Below are 16,742 nucleotides of genomic sequence, written 5' to 3'. Positions count from 1 at the left end.
CGCAAGAATGTCATGACTGCACTCTTAGACTTATTTCACAATATCGGCGGAGCTCGCCCTGCCCTTCCTGCCTCGTTCACCTGAGATTCCCAGTTTCTTCTATCTTTTTAAACTACACCTCTGTGATCTATACTTAATTTTTGTCACTATATATTATTTGCAGCTGGATATGTCATCTTTGCTCTTTTGATGTACTCTATACTTTATTTTCTTTATATATATTTTTGTTTTGATGTCATCTATTATGTTCTTATATCTATCTATTTGACTCATCAGGTGCATCACAGTGACTTCAGTGAGAGAGTGCTACCCGATTTTCAGGACCACCCTAATACCTCTCTCGCTGCTTTATTTCATTTACACTTGCATGTCCACTGTGCACTGATTATCCCTTTTTGTTATCTGATGATTTTATTCGAGTGCCAAATTTCAGGACCACAGTTAATCCCAAGTTTGGGGAGGCCATGCCACCCACTTTGGATATTTCAGTCTCAGCCATTCTTTGCCTTAATTGCACCGGTATACTCTTTCCTTTTGTTCTCTTTGCACATTGAGGACATTGTGCCATTTAAGTTTGGGGGTAACGGTGTATGTTACAGTGTTTGCTTTTAATTTCAAAAATTTTGAGCATGACTTGTGTATTTGAGAGATTTTCTATGATTGGTCCATATCTAGCTATGATTTTGATCTTTTGAGGACTATATTGCTTAAAATTTAAAAATTGCTTGACTTGAGAGTCCAATACTCTTTGTATGCCTTATGGATGCCATTTACGAGTAAATTTTTCGAAAGATTGATATCTTGCTTGCATTTGTGGTCCACATCATCTTGATTTTGTGATTATTTTGAGATTCACTCTAGGATTCTACACTAGCACCGGCACACACTAGCATTCATTTGTGGGGTACATGCTTTGTTGATTACTGAATTGGTTATATCTCAATTGAGCTAATAGTGCATTCAAAGCTTTCATTCTTGATAAAGGTGGATAACAACCCCTTTTCACTAAGTAGTTGGGATTCTAATCTCATCAAGCACTGAACTTCTCGTGTCAAAAGGTGGAGGGCCCAAACTCTAGGTTAATAATTGAATATAATAAAAAAATTGAAGTTAAAAACAAATAAAAATAAAAAGTTGCAAAAGCAATAAAAAGTGAGGACTTCACCCAAATAGTGAGAAATGGGAAATGATTAGATGGAGGTTGTCTTGATTTGTAACCTAGTTGATTTGAGCTTGTAAGTCCGTAGGGGTGTTTGAACGCCTAATGCCCTAAAGCCATCTAGTTTGGGAGTCATTGACCTAACGCTTGACCTCATGAATCGCTAGAAAGTTTAATAGATCAACACAATGCCTTTATGCTTCCATCTTTGATCCTATAAACAAAAAAAAAAAAAAAAAAAAATCGAGTGAAAAGAATAATCGCACCTAGAACAATAAAGCTTTAATAAAAGGTCCACTTTTTGTCTTGATAATCGGTATAGATTTGTGTGCTAGTTTGAGGGTAAGGATGTAATCATTTCTTTAGTTGGCTTAGATAGCAACACACTTGATGTCGGTTCACTCAAAAAGGATTCTAGAGTTGTTTTGATTTGAATGATCATTTTCTTGATATGTGGAGGATCATACTTGCTTACTTGATGTTAAGATTTTGGGAGATTGCTTAGAAATGTTTGAAGAATTGCATTACTTGAGGTAGTTTTCTCCCAATACTTGTTTGCAATATTGGTGTCTCTTTTGTGAGAATGAGCTTAATGTTTGTGGGTATCATTTCCTGGAAACCCTCACGAGACTTCACTCGTCCACTAGGGGTAACCTAGGGGTTTAAAAGGCTTGTTGCATATGCTAAGTGCAATCGTGTTCCCTATGAAAGTAGCGTTATCCATTTATTATTTTTTAGTTCATAGTTGTTTAGTTATTCTTTTCATTCCTTTACTTTCTAGTTCATTGCTAGGGACTAGCAATATTTAAGTTTGGGGGTGTGATGAGCGCTGAAAAGTGCGTATTTAAATCCCTTAAGCTTAAGCATTCTAGTACCCTTATCTATCTTACTTTATCGTCTTAAATTGATTTCGTGTTATTTCCATTTTCAGGCACTTATCTCGAAAATAAGCTAACTCAGCCAAATAAGAGCAGAAATGAAGCAATTCTGGGATGAATCAAAAAAAGGAACCAAGTGGAAGAAAAATGAAGAAAAAGGTGGAATTCAACATCTTTAATCGATCTTAGATCAAGGTTCGATTGATCCAACATGATCGATCTTAGCACTTCAAGATGGATCAGAGCCATGATGACATTTTCAGAGATCTCAAAAGTTTAATCGATCCAACATCATTCTTCGATCGATCGAACTACCTTGTCCTTATCCAAATGATTGATCTTATCTAGTCGTACCACCCTACCAACCACTTTTGTCCTTTTCTAAAAAATATCTTCGAAATATCTTAGATTTGTTTGTATCCAAAAAGCGCTGCCATTGATCTCAACCATGTTCGATCGATCTCAACCATGTTCGATCGATCCAAGTCCAAGGTTCGATCGATCGAACTTCCTCTAGTGCAAAAAAGTTAAATTTCCAGCTCACAAAAAGTTGTCCTTTATCCAATCATTGGGGAATATTTGTTGTACGACGCCAACTTATTTTGGGTGTCATTTGACCTACCTATATAAAGATAAGGATTACTTTTTACATCATATCATATCATATCATATCATACCTTGTAAAACTCTTGGAGAGGAAGCTTAGAGGAGGAGGAGGCTAGAGACACCATTGGAGACTCTTCATGAACCAAGGAGCAAATCTCTACCATGGAGTTAGCCCTTGAGGGTTGGAAAAACACTACCATGAGTGGTTAGACATCCTCTTGGGGCTAGAGTTAGCCCCAAGCATGCTTTCTACATCTTGATTTTGTGTATTATTGAGGGATTAGTGTTGTAATACATGTTTGGCACTTTTATATATATAGATCTTGTTTATTCAATGATTTATGTGGTTTAATGCTTCCAATTGATCATTTCATTTTATCCATATGTCTATGTATGCTAGAATAGATGTTCATGTGTTTGTCTCTATTTCTTGTGTTATTGATGCATGTCTATGTGTATTAATGTCATAGATCTAGAGATTCCAAAAACATTGTGCTTAATGGAATGTTCTTGTAATTTTCTTGATGGTTCATGCTTATTTCTTGATGGATTCTGCCTCTCCCTTAGCTTAATTAGTTTAATTTAATTTCATTAGGTTAATTGTAGTGTAGTGGTAGCATAGTTGTTAGATGGGAGGACAATCTATGCTTGTTGTTTGATGTTCCATACTTTTGAATGCAAGTAGCATATGTCTTTAACCTTGTGGTGTATTTGGCTTGTGAGCTTAATGAAAGGATTAATGACTTGCTAGATATATTGTGCTTTTCACATGCTATTTAGACAACATATACTTAATTGTTAGATATATTGTGCTTTTCACATGTTACTTAGACAATATATACTTAATTGGTCACCCTTGCTAATTGAATCAACCAAACACACACACACATCAATATTGCAACACATATTTCCCTCATTAGTCACTTGTTAAGGGTGTAGAAAAGTATTGTTTGGTGGTGACCTCTAAACCCCAAGATCTCTCTCTTACTTACTCTTTATTGCATTCAATTATTTAGTTTAGTTTGCTCTCTAGTTTAATCAACCAACCAACTATTTGTTTAATCACTCAACCTACTAACCCTAATAGTGATTCCACAACCAAATTCAACTCCAATCCCTTGGGACGATCCCTACTCGCCCTAACTATATTTTTAGTGAAGGTAGTAGTGGCTTTTATAAATATAAAACTTGGCCCTCGCCTTAATGCACATTCTCTAAGCTTGTGGTGTAGCAATGCACCAATTATCTTGAAATTGAATTGAAATTTGAACATGATAAACTGAAAGGGTTCAACATGAGTCAAAACAATTTGAATAAGATAATCAACATGGGTAAGGATGTGAATGATAAAACAGGGTTATGGATTTGTTAAAGGTTCTTTTAGTAATCAAGGTAGAACAACTTTTGCTAAACCTGCTATTATGCCTAAACTATGTTTGCCTGATGCATCACATTCTGATATGTCCTATGTGCCTAAATTGTTGCATTGCACTTTTTGTGGAAAGAATGGACATAAGTATAACTCATGCCTTCACAAGAAAAATAAAGACTTTTCTAAAATTCATTCTAAAAAAATTCTCATGCTAAGAAAATGGTGCGTTCTAGGAATAAAAAGAATGTGACACCAAAGATTTCTAGAGTTGAAAATTTGCCTAAGAAAGAGGTAAAAAAAGATAGAGAATTTCAAGAAATGAGATTCAGAACTGTGTGGATTAAAAAATCTGATTTGATCAATTATATGCCTATTTAGTCGATGGAACAAGTTTCCAAAAGAACTTCACCTTTAAACTGAGTGCTATTAAATTTAGTGATCATGGCTTGTGTTTAAAAGAAAATTTTGTTGCCATTAGATCACTTGTTAGGGTTTGGTTAGGGTTTTGAGTTTCTGGTCATAGTTTTCATGGTATATTTCAGAAAATTCTTCCATTGAATTTATAATCTATCTTTGAATGCAAATTTGGACACATGATTTTTGATTAAAAATAGATTCTTGGTTTGTATTCTATACAATGAAAGTTGATTTGCATTGATTAAGGGATTTTTAGGTTTGAATCGCTTAAGTTTATAACCTTTTATGCACTAGTCCAAATCTGAAAAATTTGATTGAAAATCTTTGAATTGTTAACTAGGGTATAGTGATTACAAAAGCTATAAAGGTTATTCTCTGGAAAAAAAAAAAAAAAAAAAAAATAGAAGCCTGAAAAAAAAAATGAATAAATTTAGCTTGAAAAAGAAAAGAAAAATGTGAAAAGTGCTGAATTCTTTGTTTTGGAAAAGGCTACCTATTGAGATGTGTTCGAAAGCTCCCATTAAACTTTGAAGAGGAGTTAAATGAGTAAAAAGAAAGGTGGAGACAAGTTGAATTGGGGAATTACTGTCTGCTCTTTGGAATGAAAGCCACTTTACTTAGAAAAATTGCTAAAACACAATTTTATCTTGATGCTTTTCGATCAATATGGTTTGGACAATTATTTATTGATAATTGATTGAAAATTAATAAGATGGATTGCACACACACACTTGAACTTGTTAGATTATTTTCTAAATGTTTCATTAATATTTGTAAGTTAAAATTCGTGTTGTGATTATTTCTTGAGAATTGAAATTGATTGAATATTCTGTGGAGTTGAAATTTTCGTTCAAAGATATCTCTGAAAAATTTCTGGAAATTTGGATCATGTGTGGAATTGAATGACTTTGATTGACTGCTCAATGATTTGTTCAGAATTTTGTTTTTAAAAAATAATAATAAAAAAAATGAAAAAAACTATAAAATTCAATAAGATTTTTTATTTATTTATTTATTTTTTGATCATTGAGTAATTCAAAAAGTCTGTTAGAAAATTTTCTTGAAAAATTTCAAATCTGCCATGTCTCTACCAGTTCATAGATCCTTGAAAAATTTCAAATCTGCCATGTCTCTACCAGTTCATAGATCCCCTACCGGTTCTAGGTACAAAGTAGTAAGGCCAAATCATTCTAGAGCTTGGCTACCGGTACCACAAGTTTGGTATCGGTTCCAAAATGGTCCTCACATTGCAAAGGCTCACTGCCAAGTGGGAACTGGTTCTCACATTGGCTATCGGTTCCTAGCAACATAAAAGGGCTTTAAGATTTGGCATGTTGTTGAGTATTGTTGTATAAACCAAATTCTCTCTATATATATGCACTCTCTCTATATATATTTCACATATAGATATCTTTACAAATAAGTTTCAAACTTGCATCATATCATTGCATACTCTCCATTGCAAATTGAATCAACCTATTGAAGGATGAAAATTGAAGATTGAAGATTGGGATTTGAAGAGAAATTTAAAGTTCGAAAGAGGAGTTTCGGTTTGCAAAATTTCTAGTGGATTTGGTTAAGATTTTGTTGAAGATTCTTGGGGTTTGACATTGAAGGAATTAGGTTTGATATTGTGCTCATCTATGCTTGATTCTTTGTTGATTGTTGGGGGTTTTGAAGAATCAAAACAAACTTGTCAGAACAAGTGTTGAAGCGCACTCCAAGTGTTCGACAAAATTACTAAGTGAACTCCGAGGTTTCAAACCAAAAATTTTCGAACACAAGATGCCTCCAAAATTGTCTTGGAAGGCTAAAGGAAAGGGTAATGCTTCTCCTCCACCTCCAAAGAAAGCCGAACGTCGATTTCCATCCGGGAACCACAAGAGGGTTCGCATGCTTCTAGGGATGAACCAAGTTCGCCTATACGTTCTTCCTTACCTTCTACTGAGATACTACCTGGGTATCCTTTAGATTCTAACATCGGGAAGGTTGAGTTTACTCAAGAACACTTCTACAATGAGCATGCATGGAAGGTATACACTAAGGTGTATAAAGATGGTCCGATTAAGTCGGAACGGAATGTGAACTTGAAGAAGTTCAAAGAAAGTCTAGGGAAAAAGCTTGTTGACTACATTGAGAAGCATAATTAGCTTTTCTTCACAAAGATGGAGAGTACCTACAGTCCAGATATGGTTCAGTATTTTTACTCCAATATCCAAAAAGTTCATGATTCTGGATATTTTGAAGTATCATTATTTGGCAAGGACTATGTGGTTAATAAAGAGGTGATCGAAAAAATTCTTTGTATACCCAAGAGTCTTACAAGCACAGGCTATCGTCTTTCACTTGACAAGTCAGGACTAAAGTGGGAAGATATTTGTAATGCCTTGTGTGTTCCAGATTCGCCGAGATATCCCGATTATATACCGTATCGTTATCTCACAGATGAAACGGCGTTTCTGAATTTGTTTGCCATCTCCAATCTTGGTTACTTCGGGAAGAAGGATGTTATCTCCTCAGATCGTGCAGAGTTATTATATCTTCTATCTATTGATGCACTGATACATCTTGATGCTTCTATCTATAGATTGATGGTAGCACACTACAAGAACAATACCAAGAAGAAGTCCTCTCCATTTCCTATGATCATTATGGGTTTGTATTGGCAGTTTGAGATTCCACTTCCACCCCGTGTTCATCATATTGAGATTATGTCTGAGATGGATGTTAGGGCTTTTAATAAGTTTAAATCCGCAAGGGCTTCATCTAGGAAAGCTAGCAGGGGTTCAACTGCTTCGTCATCTCTTCCTGAGATTACTTAGCTTTTTCCGACTAAATGGAATTTTACCACACTAGATACTAATCTGCTCTACTCATGACTCTTCAGAATCAGAAGGCCATGATGGATGTTGTTCTTGATCTCAATGCTGAGGTTGAATTTCTTTGAGAGTGGAGGACGTGTAGTACTTTAAAGGACATCTACAGGCCAGCCCCTCCAGATCCATCACTTATTCCTGGGGATAACAGAGATGAGGAGGATGAGACAGATGAGGATGCAGAGGAAGATGAGGATGGTAGTGGTAGTGACACTGATGATGGTGATGAGGAGATTTTGACTTTTACTGTTCCATTTGCTGGAGATAATATTGATGCCTGATTCTATGTTAATATCATACATGCATCACTTTTTGTTCAGTTTTTACATTATTATGACTTGATATTTTCGGATATTATCTTTTGACTGCTAACATGTAATAAACTGATTACTGTTTTCTCTATTTAATATTGTTTCTACTCTCAATGACCTGTTTAAATTGATTTGTCAATTTTGTTCCAAAAAGGGGGATAACAAGGTTATATTAAGGGGGAGAAACTCTGAAAAAAAATTCTAAAATTTTTGGATAATTTATTCTGGGGGAGTTTTTAACCTGTTTTATTAAACTTTCACTGGTAGTTTTGCTTGATCTATATGCAGGAATTCAAGTGAAATTTTGTCCAAGAGTAAAAAATAACAGAGATAAAAAATTCCGTGTTTCTTTAGACTGTTGTAGTTTACTTTTCTGCTTTGGGTAGATTATAAATTGTTTTTAGGGTTTTGTCACGAAATTGCCAAAGGGAGAGATTGTGAGATATTTTTTTGTAATTGGCATATTTTGGTTACAAAACAAGTCCTAATCGAGTTGTAATTTCAGTTACCATATTAGACTCGACATCGATTGCGGAATTTGAAGGTTGTCCAGAAGAAGAAAGTACTGTTGATCATCGAAAAGTAAAGAACAACACATTAGGACCTCGTTTCCCACTTAAAACACAAATACCTATATGGTATATTTTCAGAAGTTCTAAAAACAGAAAATCCAAGTTCAAATCGGATTCTGTCAAGTAAGAACTGGTACCTGAGTTTGGGAACCGATTCTAGAAGCTAAGATTCGAAGAACTTCATTCTATCCTTTGGGAACCGGTTCTCGGAGTCCTGATTACAAAAGGTTTCTAGTTTCCTTATTCTATTTAATTCCTTTTTTATCCAACTTTTCTTTCAAAGTCCTATGCACAATATTTCCTTTATTTTCAGAAGGAATAGGACTTTGCAAACCTCTATATAAACTATGTCATACACATAGGTTTAAAGATGGCTTTTGTTATGCAAATTCATTATTCTTAAAAGCCTTAGGAAGATTATTTTTGTAGAAAATCGGAATTGATTTTTCTAACATCTTTCTAGAATACATACACATAAACACATAGTGAGTTCAGAGTTGTGGTATTCAAATCCTGATCATGATCATGATCATACAATGGCATCTACATCGATCAGACGAAAGCAGATCTTCTTCTATATCAAATTCAGATGATTGAAGAATAGAAGTAAAAGCGATCACACTTTGAAAGGGTTGGAGCATTCGAGGAGTGTTGTCGAATCTACCTACTACTCTTATACAAATATCAAGCATAAGCCTGAGGTCAAGTTGCTGTTGGATGGGGAGTCGCAAAGCTAGAGGATTGTCAACAGTTGGTATTTGGTAGAATGATAGAGTGTGAGCCAGAGTCAAAGTTCAGTGTACTTTGTTTCAGGCATAGTGGATCAGTTTACTTTGGACTACACAGTCCACGAGGTTTTTCCCATACAAACAATTGACGTCATCTCTAACTTTATTTTGCTTTATTTTATATTACATGATATTGATTTATTAATTGCTAAAATAAAGAAAGTTGGAAAAGAGACAGATCTGTTTTAAAATAATCAAAACTTTCTAAATATTCCGCTGCGTACAACTCACAATACACACATTAATACCATGGAGAATTTACTATTATATAGTATGGACAAAAATCATTCTGGTGGAGGCATGGATGAGTTGTCAATGCATAGATAAATTACTATTTGAATTGTACGGATGTAAACATATTCTTGAAGCCATTTATATTCTTGAAGCATGATAGAGTTGCCAATGACCATTTAATCTCGATAACTATATTTTTCATATAGAAGCAATTTTGAATTTATATCAATAGAGTTTCAATCCACAATCCACGGAACTGTAACACATTAGCAATTTGCTCTGTGGGTTAATCACTACATTTTGATTCAATTAGAACTTAATACTATCTTTTGCCCCTATTTGGCATTTTTGTTTTCTTCCTTCCTTTATCTCAAATTCCATTGGTTTGGTTGGAGGAAATCCATCCTCCAGCCATGGGATTATGTTTCATCATGTCTTTCTTCTCTTCGTAATCTCGAAACCTTGACCCTAGACATAGATTAGAATTCTTGGGTGAACATCTTTTTTTTTTTTTTTCCGGTAAGTAAGGGTGAACATCTTTACAATGATGAATGCATTTAATTTATATTTCATAAGAATCCACGTCATATAATGAAAATTGAAATTGAAAAATTTTAATTAGTTCAAACAAACAAATGCATAATGGTGAAGATTATATATGATACCACATCAACGAGATTATAATTTTATTTGATGTTGATGGCCATCACGACAGACTGCAAGAACTACTTGTACCATCACAAAGATCTAAAGATAAGACAAAAAAAAACGAAACACAGAGAGGAAACGCAATGCGACTCTGTGGCCAGGTTAAGATTGGCTCTACTGCTCATTTTTGGTTCTGCATGGCCATGACTTTCGACCAAGATGGCCTTGCCAAGATATCGGTGCACCATGCGCTGACATGGGGGTGCGAATCGAACAGCTTCTTGGCCTGAGTTCCCATCAAGTACTGAATATTAGGGAGGTGGTGAAGATCTGCAATGGTGAAGCAGTCAGAAGCCAAGTACTTGGACTTAGCCAACCGAGACTCGTACACGTCCAGAACCTTAGCCAGCTTGCCCTCGTTCTCCTCCACCGCGGCTGCATCCGTCTCCATGCCGAACATTTTCTTTATAGCAAGCTCCCAGGTCAGCTTCATAGCCGGCGGGTCAAACTGGTGAGCCTCCACCTCCATCCACACAGACGCAATTGCCATCTTCTTTGGATCTTGGATTAAAAGTTGCGTCCCCTTATCATTGTAATTGTGTGCAATGTATTTGGTCATTGCCCTTGATTCTGCATATACCCAAAGTGTCAAAACATCATATACACACATAAGCAAGGATCTTGCTCAACTCTTTTATCTTATTTGAATTCATTCAGGTTCATATAGTATTGCCAAAAGTTTTACACTATATATATATATATATGAATATTATGAGGTCACCTATGATAGTTGTCGTTTAATTTACTACATTGTAGCTATAAAAAACAAGAGTAATTATAAGTCATCGGCCTAAAATTATGTAAGTAAGAGATGACGTTATGATGATGTTTGACATCATGAAATGTCATCTCCACTCACATAAAAAAAGTCTGATACATCCGACTTTCCAACTATTTATTATTATCCAAAAAATAATGCACAAAGTTATGTAAATGTAATCACATGCATAATGGCAATGGAATCAATTGTACCGAAAAGCTTTAGATCTCCATCTTCCATGGCGGGTATTTGTCCAAATGGCTGCATCAATTGGATTACAACTGTGTGAGCTGCAAACAAGTATTAGATTGAAATCTTGTTTTATATATTTATATGCTTACATTGAGAGAAAGGAATGGTTCTTTTTTATGAGCTCCGCCTTTCATATCGACGTTGACAAACTCGAACTGGAGCTCTTTCTCATAGAGGGCAGCGAAGACTCGCATTACAGCGGGCGAGAACACACTTCCATGGACTTTGATGGATGCCATGACTGCAAGAATGGTGTTTGGTTTGAGAACAATGTCAAGAAATTGAGAGAGAGGGATGAATTGTGAAAGATGTGCAACTTCTTTTAACTAATGTAATGTGCCTTGAAACACACCATTTCAGGGATATTAGGCATTCGATAAGTTTGAACTAAACAAACTCAAAGTCAAATTATATCACTTTATCTTAGGAATCTGTTATGAGAGCTTGAACTCCAAAAGTTCTTCCGATTTTAGTTCATTTTATTTACCATATTTAGGATATGTCACAATGTATACAATTCTTATTGCTAAATAAGTTTATAAAATAAACCCATCAACTAAATATATTGGAGCATTTCTGATTTTCGGCAAGTGCTTAACAAATTAACATGTCAAATTTAATATGAGGAGGGTAAATAATAGTGGACCTACTGTCTAGTATAATTTTAATATATTTTCTAGCCAACAACTGAACGTTATCAACTCTGACTCGACTCAGTTCGTAAGCACGAAATAGTTTAGTAATACTAAATTCGACTCTTTTGCTATACGATTCTAGCTTGATTAAACTCGAATAGTTAAGTTGGTGAACAAGCTCATATACATAAAATAACATTATATTCAAATTATTATATTTAAAAGTAGCTCATATATACAAGTTATTAGCATTTTCCACACAAGTTTAATCCAAGTTCATACATGCCTTTTATGGGCCCAATAATAAGTACTTTAGTTTTAGAAGCACATCTTACCAATAAAGTCCATGGCCTAGATCATGATTTCAGCACAGCTTTCGCAGTCCCTTTGGCCTATGCAACGACAATGCTTCCACTTCATGGACAACATTAAGGCTAGTTTATCTCTCGACCTATAGTTTAGTTTTCACTTTTTGATAATATTGTTGATGGTATCGGACATCGATCGAAGGTTGGAATTTCAAGTTGGGGAAGTAGCAATGAAGATTAGAGAAGATTGGGTGATTAATGGCTGAACTTGAAAGCCAATTAAAGGAGATGGTGGCCATTTTTTGTCTCCAAAAATGGTTTGATCTCTGACTTGATTAATTTATATATATATATGAATATATATATTGAGCTCAAATTTGTTAAAATACTATAAAGTGGAGCCCCGTCACCTCTCTCCCAGTCAAGCCTAAACAACCTAAAACATAGTTTCGCTGGTCTTAGTTCATTTGCGATGTCAAATTTTGGACAACATCCCAATTTCAAATCAAAAGTTCTAATACCAGTTTGTTATTGTTGAAATATATAAATATTTCTAGATAATTGTAGCAAAATTATCCACCAATCATGGTGATTCGGTCAATTTCCTTCTAATTATAAATATTTCTATATAACGGCAGAACAAAATCCTTCACCAATCATGGTGCCTCCTTTGACTATTATACACGTTCCATATATTGTTATCTTTATTATGCCTATGTATAGGCTCTTGTACTTAAGCAATATACAGATCTCAATAATAAAAATGTAGCCCTTAGTGGCTCTTTGTCCATGCATGTGTTGGTAAATATATATGTTTCACGTGACATTTAAAATATAACAGCCCTTATACTAATATGCCATGAGATAATTAACAATATGTTAAGAAATAATTAATTAAATATGCAACTATATATTTAATTAAATATGCAAAATAAAGTAATAAATTAATAAACAATAAATAAAGAACCTGGACTGAGGCTAGTATTGAATACTATGTCCTTAAGACAGATTCGTCCCGCTATGGTACTAACGGACTCAGTAGCGTCTATTTCCTAAGATACAACGGTCTACATCCACTAATAACAACACTACAAAGTCGTGGATATAGTGAATCTCCTCCGTGTAATACTCTCTCTGACTCAAAAATACATATATACTATATAAATGCTAAGTTGGGTGCAATCCGAACCAAATAGTTTGGACCAATCTTAATATGGCTCGATGAAATTGGATTAGGGTCTAAGTGGTTCGGACCACTTAACTTATGGTTTAAACCCACTTGGGTTGGGTTCAAGTCTAGAGAGGGAGATAGAAGAAAATGAAATAAATGATTTGCAAATGATTCAAAAGGGGGTATTTATAGGCAACAAGGTGCCTTTTTAGGTGGGTGCAACCCTTTGGAAAAAAACTAAAAAGTAGTTTTTAAGTAAGGTGCCTTTTTGGATTAGGTGTGTCTCTTCTTCATTGGACACAACTATTTATATGTGTCTCTTCATCATTAGACACAACCATTTATATGTGTTTGTTCACACTGGACACATCCACTCTAATTGGTTGCAATGGTTCACATGGTGTCTGTTCACTAATAGACACATCCACTCCAATAAGTTACAATGGTTCATATGAATAGTTATGTCTGTTAGTTTTGAGTTACATCTTTTCATCCAATAACCAACCAATAATCGCACCTATTTAGTCCAAGGCATCTATTGATGACTAATCACATAATTTTCATTCATAATTTCTAACAATCCCCCACATGAATGGAAATTGGCTACTTAAATGCAAAAGATGATCATGCAGACACGAAAGAGAGTATAGTCGAAAAGTTACTGCATTAGGATTGGTAGCTTTTGGCTTTTGGCCTTGAACCTTCCCTAGTGTATTATTATCGGATTTACTGGCTAACTAGTGAAAAGGATGTCTTGAACTGTTCAGCCTTTTGTGTAAACTAAGACAATAACAAACACACAGTAGTCTTCCTCACAGAGTTAGTTCTCATTGTTGTGTTCATTTTGGCCCTAAACAACTCCTGGCATTCATGAGTGCTCTAGAAAACATAGCCTTTATAGTTCTCATAAAGCGGCCCCACTTCATACTCATATAGGTGACTTCTTATTAAGAATATCCTATTATACCCCACTTGAATTTTTAAGGTATTAGAGTCATTAAAAGCATAAATTATTTATAATCCTTGTTATAGGTAGCACTGTCTTATCATAGAAATGGGCAGAAGATTTATATCTTCCCAGTGCTTTTGTGAGTCACTCAGAATTTTTGTTATCCCTTTGAACCTAAATCTTGGGATCTCTAGTCAACTAGGTTGGGTTTCCATTAAGGTGACTCGTTAGCTTTTAGCTTTTAATCCTATTCCCCTCGATGATCTATACAATTGCTCTCTAGTACAACCCTCAATTTTATATGTGGCCACAAGGTTGTGTTTAGAAATATTACACTCTGCAGAGATTTCTCCAGGTGAGAGCAACTGTATACTTTGTGCTCAAAAATTGCTTATTGTTAGCAATATCATTTTCTTTAGTGGCACAGATATAGACTTACTTTGAAATATCCTTTATGTGAAGTCTATTGACTTTCCTATTTGATTTATTTAAAGTTTCTAACTTTGAGTTATATTAAGAACATACAACTACACATTTAATATAAAAGACATATCCACTCTTGGATTTGAAGTCTTTAATATCCCACATCCAGACTGCATCACTGTTACACCTCCAATTTAGTTAGATAGCTCAATTTATGCAATATTAGATTTAGAGTGTATCTCAACTACCTAATTTATTGTTTTTCAGTGATCGGATCCTGGATTGAAAATGTGCAATTAAGCACAATTATTAAGATGCCTTACAATCTCAACTAATGATATACTTTGACTAGTATTTATATTTGAGATTTTCATCTACAAAAGTTAGCTAGGCTTTTGTTATTATAACAAGTATTATCTCACTCTCACTCTATTGAGAATACACTATGTTATCAGATGTTAAATCTTTCATATCAAATATACCAATTAGTATATCATTTATTTTTTATGGTATACAATGACTTATGCATCACATTTATGTCATTGTCTTAGTAGTAGCTTTAATCCATTCAAGGACTTATAAGCTTGCACATTTGACTTTTCAACTGAAACAAATAACTCAGCACGTTAACTGGAAAAAGAAGTCTTCTAGTTGTTCCATAATATTTTCCTCATAGGAAATAATATGCACTATTGTTATAATATTATAAACAATTTTTAGTTTTATCCAAAATCTCTTAGGATTAAGAATCCCTACATTTATAAGTATTTCTTATCTGATGAGGTAACTTTTATCAAATTTCATCTATGGACAATATCCCCCCATAACTTTAGGATAATCCTGAAATTATATATATATATATATATATATATATATATGATATATTTCTTATGGTTTTCCAACTCCTGAAATATCAAATATTAAATATTTCATCTCATCTACTTTTCCAAGGTTCTATATTCGCTTCTCAACAAGCATGTATACCAGTCTCTAGTGCATATGTATTCACTTTATCTCTAGCTTATTCTTATAATATGTTAGAGATGTTACTGTGAATTAATGTTAGAGATATTAATTACGTTGTGCTCTAATTAATATTTGCTTCTACATCTCTTGTGTAATGACCCGGTCATTTTCCTTCCTTTCTTTTTTCGGTAATTTCTTTTTTTCGTCTTATTCCTATTTCGTCTTTTTCTCGTTTATCGTTTTTCCTTACATAACCTCACTTTTTGTGCTCGAATTTGATTCTGTTTTGCATGCATTCATAATAATTGATTTCCAAGATAATTGTTTTTTTACTTTCATAGGAAACATGCCAGTTACTTACTTTTTTTTATAAAGAGCATAGATGCGTAGTTTATTGAAAACATTCTTAATTTTTGGGATTTTAGTGTAATTATGAAATGTAATTATTTTTCATCTTAGGGACCACTTTACAATTTAATTTGAAAAATATTTTGGAAAAGGACCTTTTTTGCAATATTTGGAAAGTTTGACAAGTATCACACTCTCATGGAGCCACTTGTTGGCATTGGGGTAGAGTTACTTGGAAGCTTAATCTTTTGACATGTGGAGGGTGGAGATTCACCTAGTTGTTAGCCTAGGATAGGTGCACTTGTTGGCTTGGATGGTTAATAAGTGTAGGCTTTGGATTAAGTCTTGGAAGGAGCCAGGGATTAGTGACAAGTATAGGTTCCAAATTAAGTCTTGTACTTAAAGTGTGTGAAGACCATAGCGTAAAAGCACATAGTGAGTGGAGGAATACTAGATTCTCCACTCACCACATTTCATTTCATCTTCCTCACTCCCTTTACTCTCAAAACCCTATCCCAGACACCATTGAAAAAAAGCTTAGCTTAGAGCTTATTACTTCATTTTGGCCTCCTTCCACTCACCTTAGACCTTTAACCTTGGGCAGTAAAAGTTTCTTCTCACTCTTCTCTACAAAACCCTAGTTAGTTTTTCATTTTAAGCTTGGTTGCTTTGGATTTTAGAAATTCAATTCTCTATTAAGGTAGGGGTGGTAGTATGTTTATACTTTAAGTATTTTATGTCCCTTTGGAGTTTAATATTTGTTGTATACATGCTTTTAGTATTGTAATCTTGCATATTATATGAAATCCTCACATTTGACATATGATTTATTGTTTTAAGCATGTATGATATGTATTTATCTTGTGTAGAATTATTAATGTTATATACAATTCTTATTGACTTGAATTGCTATATTTATTGTGGTGATAATTCTATATTCTTGTTGATTACTATTGGTAATTATTTTGGAAGCCTATTACTACAATGTTGTAATCTAGTATATAAAGTT

At 34.2% G+C, this 16,742-nt stretch overlaps 1 protein-coding gene across 1 annotated transcript; it reads right to left on the bottom strand.

Moving 5' to 3' along the window:
- Window positions 1-10,042: 10,042 nt before the first annotated feature.
- On the bottom strand, window positions 10,043-11,172 carry LOC132310093 (glutathione S-transferase-like). Its single transcript, XM_059808323.1, has 3 exons — window positions 11,023-11,172; window positions 10,894-10,942; window positions 10,043-10,491 (listed from the first exon to the last, which is right to left on the bottom strand). Exons 1-3 carry the CDS (start codon window positions 11,170-11,172, stop codon window positions 10,043-10,045), a joined length of 648 nt encoding a protein of 215 aa, XP_059664306.1.
- Window positions 11,173-16,742: the final 5,570 nt, after the last annotated feature.

The sequence above is a fragment of the Cornus florida genome, unplaced genomic scaffold, assembly GCF_030987335.1.
Source record: "Cornus florida cultivar Cherokee Brave unplaced genomic scaffold, ASM3098733v1 CherokeeBrave_3.0.0_Hap2_Chr05, whole genome shotgun sequence".
Classification (NCBI taxonomy): Eukaryota; Viridiplantae; Streptophyta; class Magnoliopsida; order Cornales; family Cornaceae; genus Cornus; species Cornus florida.
Note: the sequence above shows the minus strand (reverse complement) of the source record. Positions and strands in the feature narration are given on the sequence as shown.